We start from the raw sequence: 24,280 nt of genomic DNA on the forward strand, positions 1-24,280 counted from the left end.
AAAGACTGTATTGGGGACTCTTGTAGTTGCTTAGAATACGCTGACATGCACACACCTTTCCCTCAAACAGAAGTAATTGTCTAGGAGCTCTAGAGACACAAGGCAAAGTAACTCACTGCAGCAAATACACACAGAACGAGGTACCCAGAGAGCAAGCAAAGGCACTTCACGAGAGATGCAAGTGCCTGAACAGACTTTTAAGGCAGAGTAAGCACACCAAAGCAGGAAAAAATGAGGCAGAGGTTAGGAGAGGAAGGGAAGGGGGAGAGAAAGATGGGAGTGTAGGCTGGCTAAGACTGTTCTCAAGGGTGAGATGGGAATAGGGAAAATGCACCTAGATCAAAGCATGGTGGCATAGAGTTTATGCACCACTAGGTCGCTAGAGGGTTAAGCTAAAGAGACTGCTTTCAAGCTTCATCCTTATAACAAAACATTTATTCTATCAACCTATGGTAACAAATTTGCACCTCATTTGGCAAAAGGGAATGGTTAAGAAGAGTTGACAGGAATGGATACATTTCAAAAAGGAAGTTCTACAGCAATCTGGAGGACGTGTAGATATGAAACTGGAAGCCAGGGACCATAAATGAGTGGACTCTGGCAGAGAAGTCTAGGTCAAGTTTTCTCAAATTCAGCACTGTACACTGGATAGATCTTTTTAATGGGGTGCCCCAAGTCCTACAAGATGACTAGCTGCACCTGTCTTCCCCACTAAACCCCCACAGCAGCCCATCACCACAGTAGCAACACAAAAACTGCCTTCAAGTGGTGCTAATGCCCTCTCCCCGCAGGATGCCACCTTTGCCTCTACCTAAGAACCAAGGCAGAGAACAGGAGCAAATGTAATAAATTCAGAGTGCAAAACAACTAGTAGTCTCAAAAGTACGGATTAGCTGAAAGCAGAGGCTGACAGAAAGAGGAAAGATAATCAAATGGATGATGAGGAAGAAGGAAACAAAATGTTAGTGAAATGACTATGTACATGCTTTTCTGAGTTATCCTTCAGCATAAGCCAAACAACGCCCGAGGCTCTCCTTCCCCTTAGCTTCTAAAATCCTAACTTAGCAAGCACTGGAATTTGCAATGATCAAAAAAACAAAAACAAAAACAGTCAATACTTGTGTTGCCCAAGCAGTCCCATCTTCATAATCATCATGAAATGGGGCATTAGTGCTCTAACCCCCACTGCCCTCCCCTCCTGGCAAGCCGACACCACAGCAGAGTCCTGCTCTTCTTCCCCTGCTCCCTCTCTAATCCATATCTATTTTTTAACATGGAGTCTCAAGAGTTCCTACAAAAATGACTGGCTTTTATAGTTCACAAAACTTAAATTAACACTACGAAGACAGTAAGACAATAGTAGCTGAACCCTATTTTACTTTTTGTCTAGATTTAGTTTTAAAGGTGTCTTGAGCCAATGTTTTCAAGGGGAAAAGGTTGAAATCTACTTTAGAGTAGAAGTGTGATGAACATGGAGCTTTGGTAGAATCTTGTTACAGGTTGGAGTGTAGCTCAGTGGTATCCCAACTTGCCTAGCATTCCCAAGGCTCTGGATATCCATCCCCATCACCACAAGAAGCAGTTTGTGAAAAACTTATTCTGACTCAGCCAACCAAGAGTGAGGCTGACGCCATTTCTACAAATTACCCCAGAGCGCCAGGCACTGCTCACCTACAAACCACACTTGAAAGGGTCAAAGGTTCTCAAGAGTCAAGACCTAGATGAGAAACCACTAGTGATACAAACGAACAGGAGACACCCTCAAAACTGAAAAGCTTTACAGCTTTCTGCTTTTTGACCCCTGACTTCCAATTCACGGAGCCTTCAAAGCTGCTACCGAGAGCACTGCCCCCATTTTACAAAGTCCTTCGGGTCAGCCTACGGAAGAGCTGGCCTGAGACTGAAGACTGGAAGACACCCTCCAGCCCCGAGCAAGGCGGCTAAGTCTCTAGACTTTTGTGCTGTTTGCAATTGAGATTTTGGGAGTTAGGGTCTGCATAGCCTGGACTGCCTCTGAACTGACTGTGCAGCTGAGGGCAACCTTGAACTCCTGACCCTCCTGTTGCACGGTCACACTTCAAAACAAATTTCATTCACTCACTCAAGATTTCAGTTATCAGCCTTTCTGTCCTTAGGAATAAATGATCAGTATGAGCTGTTCTTTTTGAAGAACACTTAAATCTAGAAGGAATGGTGTAAAATAATCTACCTGTGTAGATAAATACTAGCAACTAACAGGCCAGTGCTCACAGCACTGAGTCCGTGGTGACTACAAAGCAACCCCAAAGCACTACACCAATGACAGACCAGATGACATCACTGATGACAGACCACAAAAAACAAGATGCTATCCCCAAAGTGTTTCCCTTGAATATCAAATCCATAAGCAAGGACTTTCATTATCTGCACTGTGAAACAATGATCAAAACAGCATATGCTCAAAAAAGTAAGTCATGAACACATAAGAAAATTAGATAGATAGATAGATAGATAGATAGATATCCATCCCTTCAGTTGATGTTCAGTGACAGTCCAAATCCATTGTCCTCTGCAGTTAACAATCGAGTGTGAAGTCCATCGACCAGAAGCCTCTGGCTGGAGTTTACTCTATACTTATTTCCAAATAAGCATGCTTTTTTTTCCATAACCTCCTCTAACTCCAGAAGGTCATCCCTTAGGTAACTCGATGTCCTGACTATTTCAAAATATCTTTACTTATAGAAAATAAACCATTACAATTCCACTCATGATCAGTAATTAAATTCATTGGAGTACAAACAAGCTGATATAACTGATTAAAGACATCTTATTTTTCCCCCTTTTCCATTTTTTTGGGGACAGTTTTGCTACATGGCCCTTGGGTGGCCTAGAACTCTCTAAGTAGACCACACTGGCTTCCAACTTGAGGCAATTCCCCTGCCTCTGCCTTTGGAATACTGAGATTCTATATAGGCAGGAGGCACATACCCGACCAGGTCATGGGTTTCAACACACCCATCTCTATATTGTGCTGGATCACAATCAGGGCAGGTGCTCAGGCTTTTTAAAGCAAGTAATTCACACAGTGAGTCATCTTCTCAGAACCTTGTTTTGTTTTGTGTGAGGAAACCCAAGCTACCTAGAATTCCTGATCCTCCTCATTCCTCTTGGAGTATGAACCACCATATCTAGTTTATTCAGTGCTGGGGATCAGAGCAATTGTAAGCATCATGCATGCGAGGCAAGCACTCTACCAACCCAGCTATTTCCCCAGCCCAACTTTTTAAAAATTTAATGTGTATGCTATGCTTGCTTAGTTAAATGTTTAAAAGAAGCAGAGTATCTTCAAAATTGTTCTGTTATGATTTGAAATAAGAAGTAATGAAAAATAATCCTGCTACATACTCAGAAACAGATTAAGTTTTTAAACTGCAGAATCATAAGCTATAAAAGACTATAATAACTACCTGACAAGCACGTCACTATGCCAAACATTTTACATCCACTAATGTGTTTAATATACACAATTTTATGAAGCTAATATCCATCATTACACCAACTTTATGGATTCGAAACAAATCTTAAATCTTATAATTTTCCTACACTCTCACCACTAACAAGGTCAAGTTCCAAAACCTGTTCTCTTAATTACAGTACCCTGTCTCCAAAAAGACCTACTGCACATCTTTAAGTATCACAATCTTAATGTCTCTCTTAATCTTACCAGTGTGAAGGAATCTGTAAGAAACAATGAGAGGGGTTTGGGGATTTAGCTCAGTGGTAGAGCGCTTGCCTAGCAAGCGCAAGGCCCTGGGTTGGATCCTCAGCTCCAAAAAAAAAGAAACAATGAGAGATGATAGTCAAAAAATAAAACCTAAAATATTAACTCTCTCTTTTCAAAAATACAAAAAAAAAAATTAATTCAATTATCAGGTTAGTGAACACAATATGGGTTGACTAAAATCATCCTTACTAATTCATTCCCTCACACCTACTTCCTTGGAAAACATTGGTAACAGTTATACTTTGTAAATACAATGACCACAGTAGGGTATAGAAAAGTCAAGCAGATGTCATAATGATCTACTAGGCTCTAACGTCCAAGGTAAAATCACTCCGTATTTTCTAAACTACTGTTTTTCTGTTTTAAATAAATAAATAAACAAACAATCTCAACAATCTCTAAAATTTTAAGACTGGATGATAAGAATAGCCAACAGTGTGTAAAAAGGCACAAACTTCAATTCACTTTCTTTGGCTATGATGTATAAACTCCACACTATCACACACATTTAAACAACCTCCAAAACAAAATGTTATGCCCACTTTTTTAATCAATCAAAAGACAAAGTTATCATGCAATCGTGGATCTGAAGAATCTTTCTTGGAGCCAGGCGTCGTGCTGTCTGTACACCTTTAGTCCCAACAGTCGGGAGGCAGAGGGAAGTGGATCAAGACCAGCCTGGTCTAAGTAAGTTCCAGGACAGTCAGAGCTATGTAGAAATCCTGCCCCCACCCCCACCCCAAGAAAGAAAGAAAAAGAAAATCCTTCTTAGTTCAATACAAATGCTCACTGTACAACCAACTGAAAAAAGCGTTCATTAGAAAATAGGAAACACTTTATCACCAGGAAGCTTTGTAATAGACAGACAGGAGACAGTTGGATGTTCTCAAGAGACTAGAGCCAGAAGACCCAAACCGGGTTCAAATGAAGAAATAAACAGAGAGAAGACAGCCGGTGTTCTCTCAAGCAAAGTATCCCAGAAGATTCTTCCACCACCCACACTGCATCACAAACAAACCACAGCAGGGGACTCTCCCCACCCCAACACACACCCCAGGGTCCCACTGCTCTCATCCTGACCCAGAGCAGAACAAAAATTCCTGAAATATTGGTGTGTCAGGAATTTAACTCAATAGTAAAGCCTTAAAAAAAACGGACAAAATTGAACATTACCCCACTTTAGGACTGAAACACACTTAAGTGAGCAAAAGACTTGTAAATAGTAGGTACCTAAGCAAGTTTTTATTCTGGGACAGGGAGAATGAACTTAAGTGAGCAGGGGAATAAAATGATGGTCAGACCTTCAGCCTGAGAGAGATAAAAGGGAATCCAAGAATGTCAACCAGACTGCTCAGGTGCCGGACTTACACCTACCACGTGTGGCGGTCCTGTACAGAGTGGCAAGAACCCCAGCAGAGCCTCAAACCCTCACTCACACTGTGCTCTCCTACATCCAACTGTGATAAGGGACTTCGTTCTCAAAGGATTTGGGACCAAGTTTTACTGCTTGTCTGGATCACACCTATGATTCAGTGACTCCAAGCCAGTAACCAACTTTAACTGTACCCACCTTGCTGCTAAGGCTGCCTTGTGTTTTTATCTCCAATCTCTAACATAATTATTGACTCTCGTTTTTTAACAAAACTCCAAAGTCATAGGTAGCATTTTACAGGGATTTAACTTTTCCACAGACTTTAGAATTTAATTAAATTTAAATTTAATTAAAGTTAGAATTTAATTCTTCCAACATCTATCTTGCCCAAAATTAATTACATAAATTTCTTATTATAACCTTTTAGATCTATATACATTCTTAATGAGGAAAATAAAAGTGAAAAACATCAATGCTTCTCAAGCAAAAATATAAAAATCATTTTAAATCATTTCTTGTATATCATGGTTCTGATCTGTATGAAATTAAAAACCAAATTACAAGAAAAATAATTGTATATTTGATGCCCCAGCCTTATCAGCTCTACAGGTGTTTCTAGACTCTGCGAAGCTGGTGCTGGTCCCTGTGGTTCTACTGTAATGACCAAAGGCATATATATGTTCAGCTATGGAATTGTTCAGGAATCTTCTCACATATCTGAGGACAACTAGATGACAGCTAGGAACCTTTTTATACTATTTCCATACCACATTTTACTTCAGTAAGCTCATAAATGCTAAGATGCTCAGGTCCAGTCTCTTATTCATCTGTGAAGGCAGGAGGGATTTAATGAGACTCCTTCCTAATTGGGGTAGCTCCTGCCTGGATGGTTTAGCTTCTCTACAGTCTTCGCTATCAAACATTTTTCCTCCTGTGTTCTCGTGGATCTAGAAAAGTCACTGCTACTTTGCAATCAACAAATATTTAAGCGGGCACTCATTAATATTTTCACATATAGCAAAAACACATGACTGTTGGGATCAACCCACTTGGGATTTTGGGGAAGTTACTTACCTTACAGTCTATGAAATGGTAGTGAATGACCTACTACCTAATCTCTGGCATTATTTTGAAGCATCAAAAAGTAATCATACTACCTTGATTAAATAAGCACTGAATTTAATTAAATAACTAAATATAATTTTTATTTCCACAGAATTACATCAAGAAACAAACATAAATTACAACAAAAGAAAAAAAAAAAAGGTAGCCCCTATGACTGCCAGCACATCATGCATTACTCCCACTGTCAAAAAATTCCTAAAACAAGGATTTTTTTTCAACTTTCTGAGCAACCATTAGCATTTAAAACACAACACATACCCACAGAAATAGCACGTACTAGCTTGATCTCCTGGATGAAGCCCACGTGTCCCTCCACCACACATTCTGTTAACTATCAACAGCAGCAATGGAGACTGTGCAGTTAGATACTAACACTTTCAATTATAGACAGGGCAGTTTTTCAGAAATAAAAGACAACACAACATCTGTTTAGGATATGTCTATCATTTCATGAATGGGAAGATTATAATCTAGAATGAAGGCACAAGGTCACAGGGTTAGAAATCCAGGGACCTCCAGAGTCACAGGAAGTGTTTCCTTGTATTATTATTCTGCTTCTATTAAACTATATTCTAATGCTGAAGGCCAGGCAGGGCAGCTCAAATCTGTGATTCTAGGTCTCAGGAGGCATAAGGAGGGTCACTGCAAGTTTGAGGCCAGCCTGGGCTACAAAGCACTGCAATCACCTACTAATATTTCCTTTTATTGTTTTCTTCTATGAAAAAAGAACATGTGCTGTATTTTCCTCTTAAAATCCCCATTGAGTTTCACTACTTTTCAAAAATAGCTCTAAATGGTATACTTCAACTCTTTGTTTAAACGCAGCCAGTTAGGTAACTTTCACAGGAATGCTGTTGTTAAGTGCTCAATTACCATTCTAGTTCTACTGTCTACTCAAGGATCAGAAACAGCACTTACTCTAGCTAATTCTTCTGAACTAGGAGAAAGCCATTAGAAGGACCAGTAAGCCGAAGGCAAGAGTTCTTTGTCTCAAAGAACTCTAGATCATGTGCTCCACAGTGAGCCTCAGTCCTGCCTCTCACTACTGCAACACATCTGCTGGTGTCCACCTCAACCACTACCACTTCTCACCAACCCATGAAAAGTGTGTGAAGAAAATCCAACCTTATTTATGATGAAAACCATAAAGAGAGCTACAAAATGAAGCCCAAACATTGTATCTATCAGGCCTAGCTGCTAAAAGCATTTCCAATCACCTTTTTGCTCTAATCCAATTCTTTTTTTTTTTTTTTTTAAGATTTATTTATTATGTAAACACAGTATTCCCTGCAGGCCAGAAGAGGGCACCAGGTCTCAGTACAGGTGGTTGTGAGCCACCACATGATTCCTGGGAATTGAACTCAGGACCTTTGGAAGAGCAGTCAGTGCCACTGAGCCATCTCTCCAGCCCTCTAATCCAATTCTAAAGATGGAAACAACATCACATGCACAAAGTGCTCGTGTGATTACATGCCAAGTCCTGAAAATGTTTGTTCTGCTTTGAAAACACCCAGTCTTGTCAAGTGCTGTAAGTCACTTATTGAGGTGTGACTGAATGGCAGCGTTACACATATTTTACACATGTGATTCATTAAGCTTAGTCATAAAGCCATCACCACCATAGTCACTGTGAACTTCATGCCACACTCCCCTCTCTGTTCAGACATCTCTGTTCAAACTCCTCTTCAGTTCATTTTTTTCTATTTAACTTGGGGCCTTTCTCTCATTACTTAGAAAACAAGAGTATTTTAAACTTCACAGTAACATCCATCAAGATGCACAAATTCCTCTATCTTTTTGTTTGTTTGTTTGTTTTGTTTTTTGAGACAGGGTTTCTCTGTGTAGCTTTGGAGCCTGTCCTGGAACTCACTCTGTAGACCAGGCTGTCCTTGAACTCACAGAGATCCACTCGACTCAGCCTCCCGAGTGCTGGGATTAAAGGCGTGCGCCACCACTGCCCAGCAAGTTCCTGTATCTTTAGCTACTACCTGTCCTAACCAAATGACCAGCTTTTCTTAGGTACTATTCACATCAGCATGGCTCTCACTAAGACCCAAAGGCACCAAACCACATTCATTTCAACTTATCACAAAATCCGTATAAAATTCTACAAGTCTATAAACCTCAAATCTAAATTATATCAAATTAAATCAAATTTATAACATGAACAGATGTTAAGGGTTAAGCATGGTGGCACATACTTGTAATTCTAGCACTTGGAAAATTGAGGCAATGGTGTTATGAATTCAAGGCCAGCCTGAGCTACTTATTAAAACTGTGTTGTCACTACCCCCAGTAAAAAAAAACCAACAACAAACAAATCCAGAGTTGTTGGGTTTTTTTGGGTTTGTTTTGTTTTGTTTTGTTTGTTTTTCGAGACAGGGTTTCTCTGTGTAGTTTTGCGCCTGTCCTGGAACTCACTTGGTAGTCCAGGATGGCCTCAAATTCACAGAGATCCGCTTGGCTCTGCCTCCTGAGTGCTGGGATTAAAGGCGTGCGCCACCACCACCCGGTCAGAGTTTTAATTAAAATTTAGTTTTAAATAGTTGGTCAATTATGAAAAGTTGTAAACCTTAAGTTTGTTTTGTAATGAGTACAAAATATGGAAAACCTTTTAAAATGTAGTCTCAAGTCAAAAAATAAAGCTAAAATATGGTTAAAATGCCTACACTGGGTTATATTAACAGCAACAGAATTTAATTAGAAAAAGCACAAAAAGCAAGCAGAAGGATTTCATCCCTTTGCATAAATTTTCTTCATCCTGTGCATACAGATCAAATACAATTCCATATAGAAGAGATAAGGTGTCAGACATGGTATTGCATGCCTAGAGTCCCAGCACTGAGGGGGCTGAGGCAGGAGAACCATCACAGATACAGGCCAGCCTGGGCTATTTAAGATCCCAACTCAAAAAGCCAAAAGCAATGAGAGAAAGCAAGGAGATAAGGAAAAACTTAAGTAAACACAGGAAGAGCACTCAGCCCATACAAGGTCTCATACCCCCTTAAACTGCACTTAGTTGCACTGGAATTTCAACGTTCACCTACCTTCCTTCTCTGGGAGATGCTGAGGGCACCGAAGTCATTAAACAAGGATGAAGCAGGTGAAGTCAGAGGATCTGGAAGGCAAGTCACACAGGTTTCCAACAACTCAGGTAACAAGCAAGGCTGATCCTTGTCAACCTGGCAGTACCATGAAAGCAAGCTCAGAGCTCACGTACCTGCACGTGCAAATGCACGTGCTACAAACTGATAACTACTTCATTCAACATATACTGCTGTCTACCAAGTCAAGTACATATCTCTTTGTAAAAATGCACCTGCTTGATTAAAACAAAAGAAAAATGGAAAAGAAGTAAGTTGTGAAGGAAGTCTAGTTATAGTAAACACTTGTGCTAAGACTAAGTCTTGGGGATAAAAGGAGTCAGGGCCAGAGAGATCGAGGTTCAGATCAGATTAAACACTGAGGCCTTCAAACCTTCTACTCTATAGACTAATCCATAGTTTTACATTATCAAGAGACTCCTGACATTCTTGATGAAAATACTAAATGTTTCCAATACAAACAGAATCCGAAGGTTTTACAGGTTCAAAATGTCATTACTCTCCAAACATTACAACTCTTGAATTGTTTCCCACTTTACACATCAGAAGTTTTCAGAAGACAGACAACACATGGAACTTTAGTACTTCACGTGTAGTAAATGCCCTTCCTTAAAAGGAGTTCTAAAATTCCTTAAAACATAATACACAGAGATTTATGCTTAATTTCTCTGCCTTCTTCTTAGCTGGTGCTTTGTAGTGGTTCACTGGTCTTAAAATGATTTAGTATGAAATAAGTTATAATGCATAAAGAAAAATGCTAATAAGTAGCAAGACAGATATTTTTATATAATAAATAAATTTATTATGTATCATGTCACCTTGTATAACATTTAAACAATATGGGAATATTAAAATATATAATGTTACAAAGTAGTTTTGAACATTAAGTCTAATGTTAAAATGTTACTTTTTTCTTCAGCGCTCGCACACACACACACACACACACACACACACACACTTACTTTACCATGGAACACTTCTTAAAGTAAAATATAGGAAAAATCTGGAACTATTACATAACAAGTTAAATGCTCGTAATTTCTAAAACAATTCCATTGCTAAGATTTATCCAAAACAAATGATTAAAAGTACTGGCAGAAGTACAAGACAAAGTTTTTTTAAACTAGTCACACATATAGTCCATTAAAGTGTCACTTCTTATAAAAGAGGCAATAACAAACTATGAAAATATCTATTAATTTAACTCATATTAATCAAGAAGTGGAATGATTAGAATGTTTAATGTAATCTTAATTATTCTATTTATTAATATAAAAAGAAAAATGGGTGACTCAAAATCTTGTTCTTGATAAACTTTACTTTCTAATTAATACATGTTCTTAATTTCTAAAATTTCTACTATGATCATATTGCTTTTAGAATTACACGCATAGGCGCGAGCACGCACACACACACACGCGCGCGCGCGCACACACACACACACACACGCGCGCGCGCACACACACGCACACACACACACGCACACACACAGGATCAGATCTTACCATGGCCTGCATATGGCTTGGCACTGTCATTTAGAAGACTTGGGGAGCTGCTACTACTAGTCATTCTCTGAAAAATAAAACATGCACATGTGGCCATTGACAAGTGCAGAATTAAGAGCATCCAACAGTAAGACCGACTGCTCCAGCCTGCACCTTCCCCTTCCTTTTTAATGACGCAGAAACTGTGCAAGAAGCCAAATGATCTTTCACATCACCAACAAGCTCATTTCCCCTACACACACTGCTACTATTGCTTAGATTACAACTCCCTGCATACAGACTCCCGGAAGCCCATCAAATGCTCTCATAGCCAAGTCTTTTAAAAACAGGCCTATTTGAACTGCAATTCTGTAACTTACCAGCAAGAGCAAGACAACTTCCTCACCCATAAAATATAAATTCCAATACTCTTCCAAGAAGGTGGAAAGTAACTATAAGAAGTCAGTGCATGGGAGGGAGGGGGGAGGACAGGGGAACCCATGGCTGTGTGTAAAATTAAAACACAAATATAATAAATTTTAAAAGGAGAAAAAAATCATCTATTACCAAATTCAATACATAATAAATATAAGAATTGATGGTCATTAAAAAAAAAGTCAGTACATGGTCTGACATCTCTCAATTTGTATTATCCTTCATATACCTTCAAAAGCTAGTACAATTAGACTGTTTTCTGTTTGCCAAACATATCCTCTGCTTTTCTTACCTACCCCATTGCCTCTATGTCTAGAAGGACTTTGAAACCAGCAAGTCATATATATGAAGCTAACTCAGTCTCTGAAAAAGTAATCTAAATTAGACTTTCTCGGCTCAAGCCTAAAACCCTGTAATCCCAAACTTAAGTCACTCGGCTTCTTACTCAGTCTCTGCGTTATTAAAAAGGGGAGCAGTAAGGCAAGTTCTTAAGACAACTTTAATATAAAATTATATATATGTCATGTGATACATATGATAATACACATGTGTATTACATGCCTGTCATAGAACTTGTGGGCAGTTGTGAGGTAATCAAGAGTTCAAGGTCTACACTGGAAATTTTGGATCAGCCAAAGCCACATGAGGTCTTGTCTCAAAATAACTATACATTAATAATAAGAAATTCAGGAGTGAGTACAAAGTTCAGTGGCTAAGCTCCTGCTCACCAAGAATGAGGATGTGAAACTAAATCTCCCCACCAATGTAAAAAGCTTGCCTACAGGTGGCTCCTGGATGCTCTGGCTGGCCAGCCTAACCAAAACAACCAGCTTCTAGTTCAGTAAGAGATTCTGTCTCAAAGGAGTAAGGCAAAGAACAACAGAAGCAAACAACTGACATCCAGCTGTGGTGGCCACATGATCATGCATGGATACACACCTGTGCAGCACACATAGACTAACCACACACAAAGGAGAGGTGACTCATGTCCATGACTGTGCATGCTCACTTAAATGCTTACTAACCTATAAGGAACATTAGCAACAACGAAACATGAGCTTTTAGTAATGAAGTTAAAACTCATTCTTAAAGTCAGTCCAGCACTGAATGGAAACCGAACAGCCAGTGTTTTAGCATCCTATCACAATCATGGGGATCAGCAGAAGCAAGGAACAGCACGGCACCACTTTCACTATTATGGCAGTCTCCAAAGGACATTAGAAACATTCTCCAAGCTCATTCTAATTTATCTACAAAATTCTTGTCTTCAGCATTGTATACAGTTATGACAAAGAGAAAAGTCAGCTACAAAGAGCAGAATGCTTTTAAAAAATGAAAAAGGCAATGTTAACATGACATCACTCAAGCACCATTGGCTTCACATTGAAGAGCTGAAATGTAAATGCAGAAATGTGCAATAGAATCTTCCTGATAGAAAGCAAGCTCAGGGAATTGTTACCAGTACTGCTAGCTGTCTGCGAAGGTTAACAAGATGTCTGGTGAGTGGGGATAAGAGGTTTTTTCAAAACTGACAGCATATACACGTATTTATCTACTGAAATGTGTTTAAATCTGACTACCAGCACGATCGAGCTTAACACATGCAATCCATGTGGAACAATCTCTATCTACCCTCTGCACACTCCACTGCCATCTCTCTTCCCAAACCCTACCTTGAAAGTTCTCCCTGACTCCAACCCCACAGACAACTTCCTAAATAATCCATCTCTCACCTCTTAAAGTCTCCCCTTCTACCCAAACAGTTTAAGAATGGAAGAAGTCTCAATCCATCAGGACAATACCTGCATCAAGGGATACTTTGTTTCTACAGGGCTTCCAAATCCATTGACTCCAATAAAGCTGGTGCTGAAATAGGAATCTGTGAGACTTGTGTCAGTTAAAGCACCTCCGTCCATTCCAGGAACTGCAAGAGAAGGAAAATACCAAGTATTTACAATTATTTACAAGGACAAAACACCATTCTCTTTCTTTGTTTCTAAATAACTTTGGAAGTCCCATAGTCTGTCACTTACTTGTTTGTTTACCAGGCCAAAACCCAAGATTTACTTGTCTCTGAAAAACTGTTTTAAAATGTTTATGTTGGGCCCTGGAGGGATGGCTCAGAGATTAAGAGCAATGGCTGCTCTTCCAGAGGACCCGGGTTCAATTCCCAGCAACCACATGGTAGCTCACAACTATCTGTAGCTCTGGTTCCAGGGGATGCAGCACCCTCACACAGACATACATGTAGGCAAAACACCAATGCATATAAAATAAAAATAAATAAATTACTTTAAAAAAAATGTAGCTGGGCAGTGGTGACGTATGCCTTTAATCCCAGCACTCGGGAGGCAGAGGCAGGCAGATCTCTGAGTTCAAGGCCAGCCTGGAAAGCTGTTCCAGGAAAGAAAGGCGCAAAGCTACATAGAGAAACCCTGTCTTGAAGGGGGGGGGGGGTCATGTTGGCTACTCTCTCCCTGCCTCCAGAAATGGTTTTTGTTTTTTGTTTATTTGGAGTTTGTTTCGTTTTTTTTGGGTTTTTTTTTGGGGGGGGGGGGTTCAAGACTGGGTTTCTCTGTGCAGCCCTGGCTGTTCCCTCTGTAGACCAGGCTGGCTTTGAACTCAGAGATCCTCCTGCCTCTGGGATTAAAGGTGTGTACCACCACTGCTGGACTAGAAATGGTATTTTTATACTAATCACCTAATAGACACTACAGATAAGAAGGAAAAAACAACTATCTTGAATTTCTAGCTTCCTAGTCCTTCCTTTAATTTAGCAAAGGACTAAAGACTCCTGATCACAATCTCTGAAGTAATGTAAACAGAGCCAAGTTTCTCTTCCCAACCAATCTAAAACAGACACCCTTATGCTATCTTAGAATTCAGAAAGAAACTGTGAAAGCTACAAGAGGCTACGGTACTGCATTACTAGGAGCCCTGTGCTGACTTAAGGGAGAGGTACAGAAGACGAAGACAGTCAATTAGCAAGGCCACAAGTACTGGGGTGTTTTAGACACTATCCTCAGAACTTGGCATGCAGGACTTTTTTTTTTTTTTTTTTTGGGTTTTTGGTTTGGTTTGGTTTTTGGTTTTTCGAGACAGGGTTTCTCTGTGTAGCTTTGGAGGCTGTCCTGGAACTCACTCTGTAGACCAGGCTGGCCTCCAACTCACAGAAATCCACCTGCCTCTGCCTCCCAAGTGCTGGGTGTGCGCCACCACCACGTGGCTAGAACTTGGCATGCAGGACTTCTTACAATGCCTTATCTTTACACCAAGAACCTGAGCTGATCCAAGCAGCCACAGAGAAACTTATCAGCCCCCACCTAAAAAAGCAAACAAAATAAGTCCACAAAGCTCAGGGATATAGCTCAGTTTGCCTAGCATGCAGGAAGCCTTGAACTCTATCCCCTGCTGCACAAACCAGGCATAGTAGTATATGCCTATAATCTCAGAACTCCACTAGGGAGGTAGAGACCTGAAGATCAGAACCCAAAGTCATCCTCTACTACATAGTTAAGTTTGAGATCAGCCTGGGGTACATGATACCCTGTCTGGAATGAATGAATGAATGAATGAATGAATGAATAGTATCACTTTAAAGCATAAAATATAATACATCAACCAAAAAGTATTAAATGAATTTTAATATACCCATTGAAGAATTACCATGTACTAATTTAAAATAAGTATGATTGATGGGCAGGATTTATTTAAAATATCCCTAGCATTCCAGGCCTGGTGTCACAGGCTATAATCTCAACTATTTAGGAGGCTGAGACGGTGGGATCAAATTCAAGGCAGAGCTCAAGGACACACTGAGCAACTCAGTGGGACCCTGGTGTCAAAATTAAAAGGTAGCAGATATGGCAGCATTCATTCAAGAGGCTAAGGCAGCAGGGCGGTGGTGGCGCACGCCTTTGATCCCAGCACTAGGGAGGCAGAGCCAGGTGGATCTCTGAGTTCAAGGACAGCCTGGTCTACAGAGCGAGTTCCAGGACAGGAACCAAAACTACACAGAGAAACCCTGTCTCAAAAAACCAAAAGAAAAAGAAAAGAAAAAAAAGAAAGAGACAGACAGACAGACACTAAGGCAAGAGGCCCCTCTGGGCTACATAGTGTGTTTCAGACCAGGACTATAGCACGAGACAAGAAAAACAAACAACTAAACACTAACAAAAATAAGTAATAAAACAGAGGGCTGGGAACTTGGCGGTAGATAACTTGCCTAGCATGAGTGAGGCCCTTAGTTAGTTCCCTAACATGCATGAACACTCCAGAAAAACAAAACTGGATAAATTAGCAAAATGCTTATTAAAGTCTGATGTCTTGCAATCATTATACTCTCTACTTTTATACAGGTTTAAAGTTTCCCTTTTAAAGGTGGTAGACAACACTCAGGCATGGTCTGCCAAGAGTCTTCAGGGACGAATTTGTGCAAAGCTGAAGAGCGACTATCAGAAGAGTAATAAACCCTCTATAAACCGTTGGATCACATCCAAGGCAGCAGCAGTATGAGCAGAGAGATGCTAGGAGAATTTCTCTCTCCTCAGAGCCAACTAACACAGCAGAAACAAGAAGCGACTTCACAAAGACTGTGGCAGCATGGCAGCCCAAGACCCACTGTGAACCATGCACTCAAGAAGCTCAGACCAAGTCTCACAAGACTATACCATGAACCCTGACTTAGAATATAAACAGAATATTACCTTTTTTTTTTTTTTTAACATTTATTTACCATGTATACAGTGTTTGATCTGCATGTATCCCTGCCCACCAGAAGAGGGCACCAGATCTCATTACAGATGGCTGTGAGCCACTATGTGGGTGCCTAGAACTGAACTCAGGACCTCTGGAAGAGCAACCAGTGCTCTTAACCTCTGAGCCATCTCTCCAGCCCTTGTTTATATTCTTGGTAGATTTTTTTTTTTTTTTTTCAAGACAGGGTTTCTCTGTGTAGCTTTGCACCTTTCCTGGAACTCGCTCTGTAGCCCACCCAGGCTGGCCTCGAACTCACAAAGATCCGCCTACCTCTGCCTCCCAAGTGCTGGGATTAAAGGCGTGTGCCACCAACCACCCAGCCCTTGTTTATATTCTTAACAAATAAAGTTTGCCTGAAGATCAGAAGGCAAAGACAGCCACTAGATTAAACAGAGAGGCCAGGCAGTGGTGGCATACACCTTTATTTAGTCCCAGCACTTGGAAGCTCATGCCTTTGCTACCAGTATTTGGTAAGCACACAAACCATTAATCCCAGCACTGGGGAGACTGAGACAGGAAGTGATTTGGCTGCATGGAAAAAGGAATATAAGGCGGGAGGAGACAGGAATTGAGTGAGCCCTTTCAGCTGAGGACTCGGGGGCATTCTGTCTGAGAATTTGTGGAGACAGGATCTTTATCTTCCCCTTTCGACTGAGTTGGTGAGGAGATAAGTGGCTGTGGCTTGTTTCCTCTGATCTTTCAGCATTTACTCCAATGTCTGGCTCCAAGTTTTTATTATAAGACCAATTAGGATTTGTGCAGCATTGACCAACAGAATCCTGTGAGGTTACGAAGGTAAGAGGGGCTTCAGGTCAGACCTAGGCATCCCTTGGGGAGCTGAAAATCCAGAGGCCACCAAAGTCTGCAGAACATTCAGACTTCAAACAGCATATGGGATATTGGGAAGAGCTGCTCAGAGCTGAGATGAGTATGCTCAACATGAACCATGAATAAACTTGCAGAGGTATAACCAGCATCTGAGACTGTGGAGCAGTACCTACAGACTAGGACAGCATCCTAAGACTGAGAAAGGACAGGGACCGCTCACAGCAGAGAGGAGTCCAACAATCACACTAGTCAGTTTTCATAACCTATCTCCACCAAACTCTCTCACTCCCTACATCTTCTCCTTCATTAACACCAATGTCAACTTATCAGGTCAGCTCACTTCTGTTCTAGTCTATAATCACCTTGTTCTTCTTACTCTTTCCTTTTTCCTCTCCCAAGGAATGAAGACTAACCTGGTTTGCAGGGCTCTTTTGTAGTGGATAGCCATCCCAGCATTGGCCTGGAAGTTCCAACCCCCATTGAGGCTTCGGAAATGGTCACGCCCACAAGGCAGGGCGAAGGAGGAAGCGGAAGACCAAGGATCGGGAAGAGGTCTCTCTCTTGGTTCCTGGTCTCTGGACGCTGGAGGTAGACCGAGCAGAGTTCTCCAGAGAACACCGCCGGACTGCGCCATCCCTTTCCCAGACCCTGCAACCTACCCCTTCATTTGTAAGTTACCCCACAAAATAAACCTCCCTTTTAACTACGTGGAGTGGCCTTAATAATTTCACCAATATCTGGTGCTCATGTGGGGCAAATTCCAAAGGCCTAGGCGGCTCCCTCCCTCAGCCTCCTCCCCAGCTGGCGGGTACCTAAACCCGCCTGCAAAGTTCCATTTAACCAGGGGACACCTACACGGTTCCATTCCGAAAAAAAGGGAGCAGCTAGTCCGGTCTCAGTTCCCTAGCTTATCCCCCAGACCAGCGAAAACCGCTGTGAGGCATTCCCAGTCCTCCCTGAGTGCCGGCTCCCCGCCATCTTGGCTCCTGCCTTCAGCTGCCACCAGCCAAGGTCGCCAGCAGGCCTTGCTTTGGAGCTATACCAACACCTCCTGCTGGCTGAAAAGTGCTACTGCACCCCCCAAAACCACAGAAAGGTAAGCTTCTTTCAAGTAAAAGTACTTGATAATTTTACACCTTAAAACTGACTAACAAATTTTGAGTAATTCTTGTAATATGGCTGACAACATTACCTCACAATAACCTTTTTGCCTGTATGATGAATGACATTTTCCTGGAAATATACGACCTCCCTAAGACATATCTGGCCTGTACCATTTTGACATTCATTGTAATAATTCACACAGTGTTCAAACACTGGTTTAATAATAAGAACAAAGATGAGTCATTATTGGGACTGATACAGGCTTTAAAAGATAACAATGAAGGCTTACAGAAAAAGATTCTGTCTATGGAATCTGCTAACCAGGAATTACAGGTTTTAAAAGATAGCAATGAAGGCTTACATAAAAAGATTCTCTCTCTGGAATCTGCTAACCAGGATTTACAGGTTTTAAAAGATAGCAATGAAGGCTTACAGAAAAAGATTCTTTCTCTGGAATCTGCTGGCCAGGACTTACATAAAAAGATTCTCTCTCTGGAATCTGCTAACCAGAATTTACAAAACAAGCTTGTACCCAAAATTGCTTTTATTGATAATAAATATGAGTATTTAATGGATAGAACACTAACTCTCCAGAGTGAAGTTGTTATATAAGGAAGAAAAATTATCATTACTTGATAAGATAAGGTCCATGGAATCGTGTGTTTCAGAAGAACAACATAAAAACTTCCATGATTCCATGAAAAATCAGGAATCCCTTACAAGAGAGGAGGTTTACTCCCTGGAACAGACCCTAGGTGCTCGTTTACAAGCCCTGGAGGAAACTCTAAATAAACATGACAAGGGACGTAATAAGCAGAAGGGCAAGACCATACAGGTTGTAACATCTCCAAATGGCTCTCATACAATGGCTTATCCTGTTATCATCCATGAGCAGCCAGCAGATGACATACACCCCGAGCCATATACGACATATACATTACAACCAATTTCAACAAGGGTCTTTAAAAATATAAAGGAAGCAGTAGTTACATATGGGATACACTCCACATACATAAAACAGATGTTAAATTCGTGGTCTACCTCACATAGAATCATTCCAGATGACTGGCATCTGTTAATTTCAGCTGTTCTAGAATATAGCCAGCTTTACAGTGGAAATGCTGGTTGAGAGAAGAGGCAAGAAATTTAGAACAAAAAGGTAAATTCAGAGGTTTTGAGATCTCCCAAGATCAAATACTTGGTGAGGGATGTTTCGCTGACAGGAATGTACAAGCCATTTATGATGAGCATACAATATCCCTATGCCGTACAGCAGCTCTAAATGCTTGGGAAAAAATTCCAGAACCTGGAAAAGCAACTGAGGTATACACAAAGATATTTCAGGAACCACATGAACCCTTCACTGATTTTTTACAAAGGCTGAACACAGCTATAACAAAAGCTGTATCAGATAAAGAATTAAGAAAAGTATTAACTGAGTCCTTGGCATTCGACAATGCTAATGCAGAATGCAAAAGAATACTTACACCATTAAAGATCAGATCAGCTCCTTTGGAAGAATGGATTCAGTATACTAATAGTGTTGAATCTCTTAACTACAGTAATGAGGCTTGGATAGGAGAGAAATCCCAGAGGTGTAAGAAGGCCCCGTGGTACCAAATGTTTTAAATGTGGTACACCAGGTCATATAAGTAAAAACTGTACATGGGGTAATCCTAGAAGTAATACTCCTTCTAGGAATAGCCTAAACAGAAGACCCCAACCACCTCCTGGATTATGTAGAAGATGTGGCAAAGGCCGATATTGGACCAGTGAGTGCAGATCAAAAATAGATATACAAGGCAACCCTTTAGTAGCAGGAAACGCCTCAGGGGGCCTCTTGCAGGCCCCCAAAGCAAATGTGGTAAGAACATTCCCAGCCACTGTGGAAGACATTCCTCTCCAGGACAACTGAATAAACCAATGTCTAATGTAAAAACTGATACTGCAATGGATGATGAAACAGCTCTGATAGATGAATCACAGTTTACAAAGAACACAATAAAACAAATATTTTGGCAGACTTCCATAAATGAACAAAGGCCAAAGCTTAGAATTCGAATTAATGGCTTGGTTCTGGAGGGCCTGGTAGTCACAGGTGCGGATGTGACTGCAATTACACCAAAATCATGGCATCCAAATTGGCCTCTTCAAGAGGTAGATGTCCAACTTTTAGGAATTAGCACCCTATCTCAGATAAAACAGAGTTCGAGATGGGTTGAATGCATAGGGCCAGAAGGACAGAGAGGAAAGCTGAAGCCATATGTAGCAAATGCAGCAGTAAATCTATGGGGCCGAGATCTGTTACAACAGTGGAATACCCAGATTAAAATTCCTACACTCTCAGAAAAGGAATACAGGCCAATGCATGTTTCTAGGAATAATATCATAACATGCTATAAAAAACAGTCACCAACCATTCAGGCTGTACACAAACAGAGCACAACTGCTGTTGAACTCTCAGAAGTACCAACTGCCTTACCTTTAAAATGGCTAACTAATAAACCTGTCTGGGTTGGACACTGGCCTTTGACAAAAGAGAAGCTACAAGCTTTAGAACAGCTGGTTCAAGAGCAGTTAAATGCTCAACACACTGAAAAATCTACCAGCCCTTGGAATTCTCCTGTATTTGTTATTTTAAAAAAGTCTGGTAATTGGAGAATGCTGACAGATCTGAGAGCTATTAATAAAGTAATTCAGCCAATGGGCTCCCTACAGACTGGGATGCCCTTGCCCTCTCTGCTACCCAAAGAATGGCCTATAATAGTTATTGACTTAAAAGACTGTTTCTTTACCATACCCTTACAAGAAAATGATAGAGAAAAATTTGCCTTCACAGTTCCTAATTATAACAATTCTCAGCCAGTTAAGAGATATGAATGGAAGGTCCTCCCACAGGGAATGTTAAATAGCCCTACCTTATGCCAATACTTTGTGCAAAAACCATTGGAGTTAATTCGTGTAAAGTTTCCACAATCCATAATTTATCACTATATGGATGATATCCTATTAGCTGATCCAAAGTTAGACACATTAGAAAGCATGTTTGAAGAAGTAAAAAAAGTTTTGCCTCGCTGGGGACTGCAAATTGCTCCTGAAAAAATACAAAGAGGAGATTCTATTAATTACTTAGGATATAAGATAGAGTTACAAAAAATTAGACCCCAAAAGGTACAACTGAGGAGAGATCGATTAAAGACTCTTAATGATTTTCAAAAGTTGTTAGGAAGCATTTCCAACTTATTGGGTATCATGGGAATACCCAAAGATGGACTACAAAATTTGGCTAATACTCTAGAAGGGGACAAAGAATTAAATAGTCCAAGAGAATTATCAGCTGAAGCTGAGAAGGAATTGGCTCTAGAAGAAAAGACAATTCGAGAAGCACATGTGGATCATGTGGATCCAGAACTTAAATGTATTCTTGTCATATTCCCCTCCAGACATTCTCCCACAGGTATTTTGATGCAGAGGGAAGATATTATATTGGAATGGATGTTCCTACCACGTAAACCAAATAAGAAATTAAAGACTTATATAGAAAAGATCTCTGATTTGATTCAAAAAGGTAAATTAAGACTTCGTCAGTTGACAGGAATGGACCCAGCAGAAATTGTAGTACCTTTAACTAATGAGGAAATTTCGTCACTATGGAAAGATAATGAATACTGGCAGAGAGCATGCAGTAACTTTTTGGGAGAGATTAACAACCATTATCCCAAAAGCAAGAGAATAGAATTCATAAAGACGACTGAATGGGTCCTTCCTCACATTGTACGACACAAGCCAATTTCTGGAGTCCTCACATTCTATACAGATGCAAATAAATCAGGGAAAGCAGGATACAAATCAGGAGACTTAAGTAAAGTGGTACAAAGTCCATACAGCTCTGTACAAAAGGCAGAACTGTATGCCGTTCTTATGGTACTGATGGACTTCACAGAACCCCTCAATATAGTCACTGACTCTCAATATGCAGAGAGAGTTGTTTTACACATTGAAACTGCTGAATTTATTCCTGATAATACAGAATTATTCATACAATTGCAGGAAATCATCAGAAAAAGGGAACATCCTATATAAATAACACATATCAGATCCCATACAGGTCTGCCAGGACCTCTAGCACAAGGTAATGATGAGATTGATCAGTTACTAATAGGTAATGTGCTAGAAGCCTCAGAATTTCATAAGAAACACCATGTAAATAGCAAAGGTTTGAAGAAGGATTTCTCCATTACTTGGCAACAAGCTAAGGATATTGTGAAAAAATGTCCTACTTGTTCCTTCTATAACCAAACTCCATTACCTGCAGGAAGCAATCCAAAGGGTATACAAAGAAATGAAATTTGGCAGATGGATGTGTTTCATTTTGCAGAATTTGGAAGATTAAAGTATGTACACCATACCATTGACACCTATTCAGGATTTCAGTGGGCAACTCCTATGAGTTCTGAAAAGGCTGATTCTGTGATTACACACCTATTAGAAGTTATGGCCATCATGGGAATACCTGTACAAATTAAGACACACAATGCCCCAGCATATGTCTCCAATAAAATGAGACAGTTCTTTGCTTATTACAATATAAAGCATGTTACAGGTATACCACACAATCCCACAGCCAAGCAGTCATAGAAAGATCCAATCAAACTTTAAAGGATATGCTAAATAAACAGCAACAGGTAACAATGACTCCTAGAAATAGATTGCATAGTGCTTTATTAACCTTGAATTTTCTCAATGCTGATGAGAAAGGAACAACAGCTGCGGAGAGACATTGGACGACAGACAAAACTCCTGAGCTAAACCAACTGGTTTATTTCAAAGATATGTTGACCTCAGAATGGAAACCTGGATATGTCCTACGTTGGGGAAGGGGTTTTGCTTTTGTTTCCACAGGAGAAGAAAAGCTATGGATACCAACAAAATTAATAAAAGTTCGATTCGAACAGGAGAAACCCCTTGATGAGGAGAAGTAAAAGATCATCCACCAATGTGACATCTCTTCAGGTTGTAAGAAAAATTTAACAATCAAAGGTTGGGGTAGGGTTCTGTTTTTGTCTTTCCAGGATAATGGAAATACCCATCTTCCAGAAATCATAAGGCCTTGGATATCCGGATGTTTACAGCAGAAAGAAAGAATCTATTGGTACCAATCTACACAGGGTAAGATATCACTGTCTAACATCTATATCTCTATCAATCTAGAATAGTTATGGTTCCAATTTAATTATAAACCAAGCTGGCTTTGGAGATGGAATCGGCTCACTCCTTCTCTAAACCCAAGCATATTGATAAAAGAAAAGGTTGAGAGATTCTTCAGTCCCATATCAGAAGAGCCCTCTGGTGTGAGACAGAAGGAAACCAATTATAAGGGACCATTATCTTCAAGATTCTAATTCTCTCCATGCTTATTCTTGATTTCTTGGAATCCTTTCTTACATGTCATGACATCTTTAAATCCAAACCTTCCATTCTGATAAAAAATAAGTTTTTTCCAATAGCAATCTCTGAAGTCTCCAGAAGGAAGATGGGGCCCCAACAACAACTCTACCCAATCCAGAATGATGCCATGGTAATCATCATACTACACTTCTTGCCAAAATTTCAGACAATCTTACCCATTACTCTGAGAGTTGCTGCAGAATCTACAGTTAGTCTAACTGAGATTTAACTATCTGAGCTTTCTCACAATACCCAACAGAGATACCATCGCTCCCTAAACAGCAGGAAGCAATTCTAAGAAAACGACGCCCCTTCTCCCTAAGGTTTCATATTTCTCAGGGTTATGGATAATGGTTCTAGGGTTGGGGGTGGAAGAAACTGTTAAACTCAGTACTCTCCTTAAGGAAAGAAAATATGTCTCAAAAAAAAAAAAAAAAAGGAAAAGAAGAAATGGAATGGATAGGTATAAGATATTATGGTAGACTGTCATATACATTAGTAAACAAATTTAGTAATATACCAGCCTTTGCACTGTTTTGAATTCTTATATGTTGATACAAATATAAACTTTTTACATTCCTATTTAAGATAATTTGTATATTGATACAAATACAGAACTATGTTTGTTATATTGTACACATATTTTTACTCTTATGTGAAATATTTGTATATTGATACAAATGTGAATTTATATCTGTCATACTGTATGTATGTTCTACTTCTGTTTAAGATATTCTGTATACTGATATATATTCAGGATTATTATCATATTGCATATTGCACTATACATTCCTACCTCTGTTAAAGATATTTTGTGTATTGTCACAATTTAAAGTCATTGTCCTTTTACTGTGCATTT

General features: G+C 40.0%; 1 protein-coding gene across 5 annotated transcripts in view; it reads right to left on the reverse strand.

The window, feature by feature from the left end:
* Pan3 (poly(A) specific ribonuclease subunit PAN3) overlaps positions 1 to 24,280 on the reverse strand; it is a 126,128-nt gene that overhangs the window by 81,235 nt on the left and 20,613 nt on the right. For all 5 annotated transcript variants that reach the window (XM_036171835.1, XM_036171832.1, XM_036171834.1 and 2 more), the window contains exons 2-4: positions 13,086 to 13,207; positions 10,870 to 10,936; positions 9,308 to 9,378 (exon numbers count right to left, since the gene is read on the reverse strand). In XM_036171835.1, coding sequence (XP_036027728.1) covers positions 9,308 to 9,378; positions 10,870 to 10,936; positions 13,086 to 13,207 — 260 coding nt within the window. The remainder of the gene's footprint in view (positions 1 to 9,307; positions 9,379 to 10,869; positions 10,937 to 13,085; positions 13,208 to 24,280) is intronic.

The sequence above is a fragment of the Onychomys torridus genome, chromosome 22, assembly GCF_903995425.1.
Source record: "Onychomys torridus chromosome 22, mOncTor1.1, whole genome shotgun sequence".
Classification (NCBI taxonomy): Eukaryota; Metazoa; Chordata; class Mammalia; order Rodentia; family Cricetidae; genus Onychomys; species Onychomys torridus.